Source organism: Ctenocephalides felis, unplaced genomic scaffold, assembly GCF_003426905.1.
Source record: "Ctenocephalides felis isolate EL2017-DRISC unplaced genomic scaffold, ASM342690v1 CF-g0.4_SCAFFOLD_00845, whole genome shotgun sequence".
Taxonomy (NCBI): Eukaryota; Metazoa; Arthropoda; class Insecta; order Siphonaptera; family Pulicidae; genus Ctenocephalides; species Ctenocephalides felis.
This window is the reverse complement of record NW_020536999.1, coordinates 26,544,553-26,553,288: the sequence shown is the minus strand read 5'-3', so window position 1 is coordinate 26,553,288 and position 8,736 is coordinate 26,544,553. Positions and strand designations below refer to the sequence as shown.

Below are 8,736 nucleotides of genomic sequence, written 5' to 3'. Positions count from 1 at the left end.
CCAATTAATGTAAGACAATATAAAAATTATTTAATTTAGTACAAACTCTCTCAAAAAACTATTAATATCAAATGAAAGGTTTGAAAGTTACAAAAGCTATTACAAATCAGGAAAGCGCTCAAATTATTTCTTCATTTTCTGGACCGACTTTAAAGCACACAGGTTGACGCATGCCCAAAAAATAATGTGAAATATCATTGTATCGCCCGTCAATATTTTACACCTCAAAACGCTGATTAATAAATTACGTAGAATTATCTTGAAGTCATTTTTCTAATCATTTGATAAGAGAAATCGCAAAGATAAGACTCCGATAGAATGTCAGTTGCGAATCGAATCTATTGACTTATCCGTCTGCGGATGTTGTCACAACAACAAATGCAACAAATACTCCAAAATTCCATTTACAATCATATCAGTTGCAATTTCTATGGTTTCAGAAGCAAGTAATGTCAATAAAAAGTGTAAAATGTTATTCACATTCATGGTTGTTGTGATTCTGGCGGTAACTGGTGTTAATAGTGAGTGTAAACAAAGTAAATTAAAACACGAGTGTTGGAATGTTAATTTAGTGGATTGGTTAGTGATTAAAAATCCCCAAAGTGTCAACAAATTAGATCTGAAAGACAGCCAATTAGCGGAGCTGCCCAGATACTTGCCAGAATCAAACGAAGAACTATTTATCAACTACACCAATTTGGCTGTTTTAAATTTTACACGTTGCAATATACGAACAATTGAAAAAAGTGTGTTTGCCAATGTGAAAAAGTTGACAACATTGATGATTACACAAAATCTTCTAAACGAAGTACCGGATTTGCATCCAAAACTGATATTCCTTGATTTGTCCTACAATCAAATCGAGCTAGGATTGGACAAGTTGCAGTGGTTGGAGGGTTTGCAAGATTTGTATATGCACCACAATCAGATCCACGATATACAGTACGACTTTAGTGATTTAACAAAACTACGAGCATTGGATTTGAGTTGGAACCAAATTACGACGCTCCCTGAAAATTTTTTTCGTGGTCCCAACGGCTCTGATGCACATACTAAAGAGTACAAATTAATAAAACTGAACTTACAAAACAACAAATTAACATCAATACGCGGTGACGATCTTGCCAGTTTAGGGAATTTGAAATATCTACACTTGGGCAACAATGAGATTGAAACCCTGGTGTTTAATGCTTTTGGCACCAATCACGTTTTAGAGATGGTAAGTTTAGCCAACAACAAACTTACGACCGTACATCCAGAATTGTTTAGAAACAAATCTAATTTAAAACGTTTGATTTTATCAGGAAACATGATAAAAACTTTGAACCAAGATGTATTTTTAACATCAACAGGTTTATCATATTTAGACTTATCATCTAACGAAATTTCTTTAATTGACGACCAAATTTTTGCAAATTTGATGAATTTGGAATACTTATTGATAGCGCGTAATAACATCTCTAATGTAAACTTGTTGTTCTGGCCTTTAAGCAAAATTAAATACATAGACGCCTCCGGAAATATCATCAGCAGCGATTTGGATTGTACCAATTGCCTAAAATTAAACACCTTGAAGCTGAACGATAATTTGATATCACATATCGCAATTAAATTGAACGATGGTTTTATCAGCATCGATTTATCTGGTAACAAGATAGAAAATTTGAACAAAATCACAATCAGATTTGGTAAACGTGGGTATATCAATTTGGACTTAACTAATAATGATATTAAAGAGTTTGAAGTTGACGAGTTTCTTGAAGTTAATCAGCACATCCAACATGTAGCTTTAGACGCGAGCTTATCAGAAGACTTTTCATCTAAATTAGCAAACTACAAAAGTACGTTTTGGACTATCAAGAAAAACACTACATCTATAACGCAAGAAATTCCGGGAACTTTAGCAACCACTCCAGAGCCATTGACAACGGAAGACGTAACACCAACTCCTGATAAACCCAAACCTCCTGAATTGACAACTGAAGAGTTACCAACAACTCCTGATAAACCAATAGTTCCGGAATCGACAACAGAAGACGTACCAACAACTCCGATACCTATGATCAACCAGCGATATACTTTCCTGGAGCTTCTGTATTGTTGTTTCGGAACTTTTGTGGTCACAACGTTGCTCGTCGGCGGAAGTGTCTGTTTGTACAACTGTAGAGTGCAGAAGAATATGAAAATGTTGCACGAATATGAGTTGGAAACCAGGGGATATAAAGGCAGCAATTATGAAAACATTCCAAGTGAGTAAACTTACATATAAATAATAATAAATGGTAGTCTGCCCGAAGGCAGGTCCAGGGTGTGAGAGCCACCACAACAAATGATTTCCTTGCCCTTCATCCCATTACCACTATTCTCTATCCCCATTTTTTTATTTCATGTATTTTCCTTTCCAAACTTTTGTTTCCATGCTTCTTGATCATGTGCTTCGGCTTTCAGTTCCCTGTATTTTCTCTTCTCGCGTAAGTCGTCAATCGTCTGCGTTCTTCTTCTTCCCATTCCTTTTGTTCCTTCTATTTTACCTTCGACGACGTCGTGTAGGAGGCACTCTTTTTGCAAAAGAGGTCCGTTCCAGTTTCCTTTCCTTCTCAGAATTGTGCTCAGTAGAGTCCTTTCTTCGCCCACTCTTCTCAGGACTTCTTCATTTGTTACTTTGCCTGTCCACTTTACTTTACTAAACTTACACACTATATATGCACATCATATATATACATATACTGATTGATATGAAAGATGTGTTTGAAATATTTGTACAAAATTAAATTGTTTTTAAACCGGTATATTCTAAAATCACAGTGGAAAACTAAAAATGTTTCTATAAACATTTTTCAACAAAGCGTTTTATAAGTGCTATGTTATTAATTAACTTCCAAGAAATTTTATTGCTTCTCAATAAAAGCAAAATAAAGCATTATTTTATGCTTATATGGTGTTTTCTAAGAAATACTATTATAAATAGTACACAGGTGTTAGTGTGAGATATTACAAATAATGTTTGATTAGTCAAATATCACACACTGTGTAAATAAATGATAAGATTTTTTGGAACCGAAATGAGTCAATAAGAAAATTATATTTATTTGAATTTCTGATAAACCGTTTATACCACAAACTTATAATAATTTTGTCATACTCAAAGGGCTTATTGTTGAAACAAATACCAATTTATGAAGAAAGAATTTTACTAAATTTGGCATTAACTGTCTCCCTGTACAAATTTTAATTAACACGACGAGGAAATCTACTGTTTTTTGAGGACCTTTATAGGACGCACCGTTTAAATTAAAATCTTCAAATTCGAGTATTCTCAAAGTACTTATCACAATGGAAAATACTTTACACAAAATTAATGCAAAATATTTTTTGTTATAAATTTTTTATAAAACACTATACTTTATTGTGCATAAAACTTTCATTCAATATGCTCGTTCACGGTTATTTTCGGGGAGCTCTACAGAATTTCTACTACAATCTTCAAATTTTAGTATTTTATCCCTCAAAGTATGTATTGTATTAGAACATATTAATAATGATATGTTTTCGAACAAAATTTTGAATTAAGAAGAAGTTATCAGACACGATCAGAAAATCAGTAGTTTTAAATAACTTATTTAATGTAACTCAATATTAAAACAAATAACGCTAATATTGATGGGTTTTCTAACGAAATTTGAAGACATAACTCTTTTGATCAAAATAGCATTATTTTGATAAACATGGTACATTTTGTGCAAGGACGAATATATAGTCAGGTGATAATTTTAACGAGCTCTACAGGACGCACCATTAACACTACAATTATTTAATTTAAGTATGTTATATCTCTAAGTGTCTATTATAACTATTAATACTAATATTAATTGATTAATATAGTAGTAAACAGTAATCAGGTAACATTTTTATTAGGTATTACCATATTATCTACTTGTACAACAAATTTGTAATTTGAGTACGTGATATCTCAAAGTATCTTATCAAAATTCATGGATTTTATGATAACATTTTGAGTTATGAGTATGTTTTCAAAATGTTTCTCGTAAATGTTTTGTTTTTATTGTACTCTTATTTTTTATTAGATTTAATGCCAAATATTTATCTTATATATATACATAAATATATATTTTATGTGTGTGTGTGAGTTTGGGGTGTGAGAAGGTGTTTTTATGTCTTGTTTTCCCTCGGGATCCCTTTTCTTATGTTTTCTTGTCCTAAAGCGTCGAAATTGATGAGAACACGGATAAACTTACGAACTGCAATAAACAATAAAAGACAAATGATATCAAATTCGATATATCAGAATGAAGTATAAGTATAAGGTATAAGGTATAACCCTGAGGAGGCGGAGGATATGAAGAATAAGTCTCCCCTCGAGCCCCCTAAGGCTTATATTTCGTTTCGAGCCGAGAAAACAATCTAATAAATGGAAAGGAGAACCGATGCCGAGGCGCCGAGAAGTCTGGGCAGACAGAGGCAATTCTTATAGTTCTCTTGGATTATTATTCGGAATTTCGTTAGAAAACACATCAATTTTATTATTTGTTATCTAAATAGATACTTTGATTAATAACGTACTGACATTACAAGATAGTAGTACAAACGGTATACCCAATACAGTTAATTGAAAATTACGTCCAACGATGAGGTAGTGTTTTTAACCGCATATATACAAAAGACACATTTTGACAAAATCCCTAAATTTTGTTATAAAACAAATTAATTTTAGAATCTGTTGTTATAATAGTCACTTTGAAGAAATACATACAAAACATTCTTGATATACTGTATCTTATATTATTTGAATTTTTGGCACATTTCAACTGCTTTTCGGCAATAATAATGTAGACATTACATTTTTCCTGAATATTATATTCTAATATTATCTAGGCTCATAATTTCAGCTAAATTCAAATTTCAAGTGAATTGACATTTTTAGTAGATGACCGTTCAAATGGTCTCAATGCCAAACAAAAATAAGTGATTTTTTGTAATTTTTGCCATTTATTTTTACAATATTACTATATTTCTATAATTCAAAAAATTCTAAAAAATTTCCTTAACAAACTTCACAAAAATTTATTAAAATCCGAATAATCGTATACAGAAGAACTTTATATATAAGATATACATGTATATATATATATATATAATATAATATAATATATATATATATATATATATATAATATAATATATATATATATAATATAATATATATATATAATATATATATATATATATATATATATATATTATATTATATTATATTATATGTACATATTCCTTCGTATGTATGTATTGAGAATCCTTTCCCATTTTGCATATATAAGTCTTTAATCCAATCCTGTGTCATCTTTAAATTGAATTACTTCGGAAAAATCTTATTTTTAATATAGGTTTAATAAAAATTTAATCATAAGATAGTTAGGAAAAAGTTCTGTAGAGTGAGTTAAAAATTATTAAATACCAGAAAATGAAAAATTGATAACTATTTAAAAGATTAAATATTTGTTTCACTTACTAAAACCCACAATATGCACCTCTCAAAAAAATGCTACTATTATAGTATTAATAATTGTTTCAGTTATATTTAGGTACTTAACACCAAAATTACCACATCGTACAGCTTATTGAAAGTTTTATTATTATCCTGTCACAGGCGCATTCTTGCAATTATATTGGTAACCAAGTATAATAAATTTCTTGTGACTTAAAATTTAACAAGAAGACTTTTACACTTTGGTAGTAAAAGTATCATCGTAGATGCTTTTGAGTATAACATATCCAAACTCTAAGGTTGTAGTAAAAACTGCGCTTCCTTTCAGTTCTTCGAATATGAACGGATTAACGATTCTACCCGCCTATACACACTTGTTTAATCCACTCTGTTATAATTTAAAATTTTGCGACAAAACCCATTAATTTTATTAATTGTTATCATAGAAGACACTTCGAGGAATAATATATTAAAATTACAACTTTCTACTACAAACCCTTCCAAGACAAAACTAATCCTGTAATCCTTTTCTTTTTGTCTCCAAGCCACGAAACTTTAACCGTGAACTCGTGAATGTAAATTACAATCTAAGCCTATTGGCTCGTTGTTGTTTTATGCCCGTCGGCCGTAATAATAGAAGTTTTAGATATTAATATCTTGAAACGAGAACTTTCTAAAAGTGACTTTCTAAAGCAAAAGATTAAACTTTTGCCATTTCGCCCCACGAAGGAGGGGATGCTTGCGAAAGGGCACCAGACGAATAAAACAATTCCGACGAAGAAATTATCGTTAAAGACATAACGAAGGCAGAGCAGGATTATGATATAGTATAAATATAGAATTTTAGTATTTTATATTATGATCTCTATATTATAATTTTGTAAAAATTGTGAGAGTTTTTTTTTATATATTAACAACCAGCGTTTTAGTGGTTGTTAAAAACATTAATCCAACGCTGTAATAAGTCTTGATACTTTTGAGTTCTGCAGGACAAATTTTGAACTACATACTGTTGCAGTACAGAGTTGAATTTAAAATATTCTAAAATTGTAATAAAATTATATAGTATGCTCTCACTTTAAATTATGCAATGTTTTGCTGCATAATTTGCACAAATAATTAAAATTATCAAAAAGTATGTATTAATTTTGACTTATTATTTTCAGTGTGTCGACCACCTGTGAGGTTTACGGAATTGGACGGCGACAGTTCTACATATTTTGTACCTCAGGCGACAATGACGACGTCCTTTAGGGCTAAGCCAGAAATCAGGCCAATGGCGTAAAATATTTTAAAATATCATAATAAATTGATCTCAGTTGTTTTTTTTTTGTAACGCTTAGTAAATGAATAAAATTAATTTAATTAATGTAGTTACATTCTATCATTGAGCAATAAAAAACTTACCATTAAAGTTCAATTCCGAGGCCCTCTGCGTGCCCCCTAGGTAGGTACTCGTCGAGCTGGTGGAATGCCTAGCGCTCCTCGGGGGCGCATCCATAGGATCCGCATAATAATTCACAACACTAGTATTATAACTGACACTATTCTTTCTTCTTTCCACATTAACTACATCCTCTGCAGCAACAGTGGTCACATCGACATTGGCACCTCCATTTCTCTCATCGCAATCCTTATAGTATTGGCTTAAAGTTCCGTGACTGTTGATGAGTATGTTAGGTTTTGTCGAAGCTAGAAAAGTTCTTGTAAAGGTTCCAAAGTCTGTATCGAAAGGTTCACTTAAACTACTTATTAAACGTTCTTGTTCACCTTTAGTTGTCACGTCATCACTACTTTTGCTAAACCTCCTATTCAGTTTTAACGATGACAAATCGTTGATACTGTTATTATTCACTGTCAATTTTATACTCAGATCTTGCAAACTTCCAGCACGCACTGGACTTTCTGAGCTATCTATGATGCCTAATTTAATTTCCGTGATGTTACTACCTGTGTCATCATCCCTGCGCCTGCCTGGGACATCCAGCTCACTCATACTACTCCTGCTTTCTCTTCTGTTTTCCATCTGCTTGATGGTCAGGTTAATGTCGCAGTCACTTGGGTGCAAATAGTGCATATGGTGGGAATGGTGCATCGCATGTCTCGTGTGATGAAGATGGACAGAGTTTAAAACTATATTTGAACTAGTCCTGGATAAAGCCTTTCGTTGTCTTATCGCTTCCTTGTAAATCTTATAATACATCACAATCATCACCACACCAGGTATCCAGAACGACACGCAAGATGATATTATAGCATAATACTTGTTCACTACGAATATACAAATATCAGGATGTTTCTGCCTGTACAATTGGTGATCCGTAGTCGTGTACCACCCCAGAAATATTGGTGTAAAACTAATCAAAGCTGGTAGAAACCAAACGTTAGCCAACATGAAACAAACTGTTCTATGGGTCATCGTTATTGGATATTCCAAAGGACGTACTATAGCATAGTATCTATCCACTGATATGCAACAAAGATGCAAAATGGATGCTGTCGAAAAGTATACATCCAAGGAATTCCATACATCACACATAAAATACCCAAACAGCCATCTACCACTCAGTTCCACTGACGCATTGAAAGTCATAGCACATAGAGCAACCAACATATCAGCCATCGCTAGACTGACAACATAATAATTAGTGATCACTCTCAATTTCCTATTTCTGTGCACAGAGATGATGACTAAGGCATTGCCCAAGACAGCACTAATGATGATCGTTCCAAATATTGATCCTTTCAATGCTAAAGCAAAGATTTGGATCCAGTTCTCTGAATCGACCGATGTGATGTTCTGCTTCAGACTTGCATTCGATTGGAAGTCTGCAGGGTACGGGGTGGACATGACGTTTGCTAGCATCTTTCGATAAAACCAGGATGGTTGACTATTGGTAGATATCCATAATTTTCAGGAAACAACATTTTTGAAGCAATGATACTTGAGTTGAAAATACTTACATGCACAATATTTCATTATGCATTGAATGTTTATGTCGGTAAAAAGCGACTTATAGTGTCTAAATATGATTTATTACATGAGTCTTAAATTTGAAAAAGTTTCTCCATTATCAAAGTCCTTTTATTGGGTTCGTAAATATTTCTAGATCTATAAAAAACTTTCAATTGCAATGACTTTAAATCTGCAATAATATTCAATATTTCATCCATTGTTTCTCCACTAAATAATTGTGATAGGCTTATATCTTCTAAAGATGATATCTTACACAG

General features: G+C 32.2%; 3 protein-coding genes across 3 annotated transcripts in view; 1 reads left to right on the top strand and 2 right to left on the bottom strand.

Annotated features, from left to right (window-relative positions):
- The window catches only part of LOC113381201 (octopamine receptor beta-3R-like), a 9,215-nt gene extending 1,857 nt beyond the window's left edge, over positions 1-7,358 (bottom strand). Inside the window, exon 1 of the mRNA XM_026620168.1 lies at positions 6,910-7,358. Coding sequence (XP_026475953.1) covers positions 6,910-7,003 — 94 coding nt within the window. The 5' untranslated portion in view covers positions 7,004-7,358. The remainder of the gene's footprint in view (positions 1-6,909) is intronic.
- Positions 458-6,914, top strand: LOC113364254 (leucine-rich repeat-containing protein let-4-like). Its single transcript, XM_026606741.1, has 2 exons — positions 458-2,249; positions 6,669-6,914. The coding sequence occupies exons 1-2, from the start codon at positions 470-472 to the stop codon at positions 6,785-6,787; spliced, it is 1,899 nt and encodes a 632-aa protein (XP_026462526.1). The 5' UTR covers positions 458-469; the 3' UTR covers positions 6,788-6,914.
- A 13-nt stretch (positions 7,359-7,371) lies between the features above and the next one.
- Positions 7,372-8,368, bottom strand: LOC113381194 (octopamine receptor beta-3R-like). The gene is made up of 2 exons (XM_026620161.1): positions 7,453-8,368; positions 7,372-7,403 (listed from the first exon to the last, which is right to left on the bottom strand). The coding sequence occupies exons 1-2, from the start codon at positions 8,366-8,368 to the stop codon at positions 7,372-7,374; spliced, it is 948 nt and encodes a 315-aa protein (XP_026475946.1).
- Positions 8,369-8,736: the final 368 nt, after the last annotated feature.

What these genes read in the sequence shown, in the direction of transcription:
- LOC113364254 (XM_026606741.1), top strand. Translation starts at nt 470, where the DNA reads ATGTTATTCACATTCATGGTTGTTGTGATTCTGGCGGTAACTGGTGTT. An exon ending in CAATTATGAAAACATTCCAA is followed by an intron (nt 2,250 to 6,668) that starts GTGAGTAAACTT and finishes TATTATTTTCAG; the next exon opens with TGTGTCGACCACCTGTGAGG.
- LOC113381194 (XM_026620161.1), bottom strand. Translation starts at nt 8,368, where the DNA reads ATGCTAGCAAACGTCATGTCCACCCCGTACCCTGCAGACTTCCAATCG. An exon ending in GCGCAGGGATGATGACACAG is followed by an intron (nt 7,404 to 7,452) that starts GTAGTAACATCA and finishes TAGCTCAGAAAG; the next exon opens with TCCAGTGCGTGCTGGAAGTT.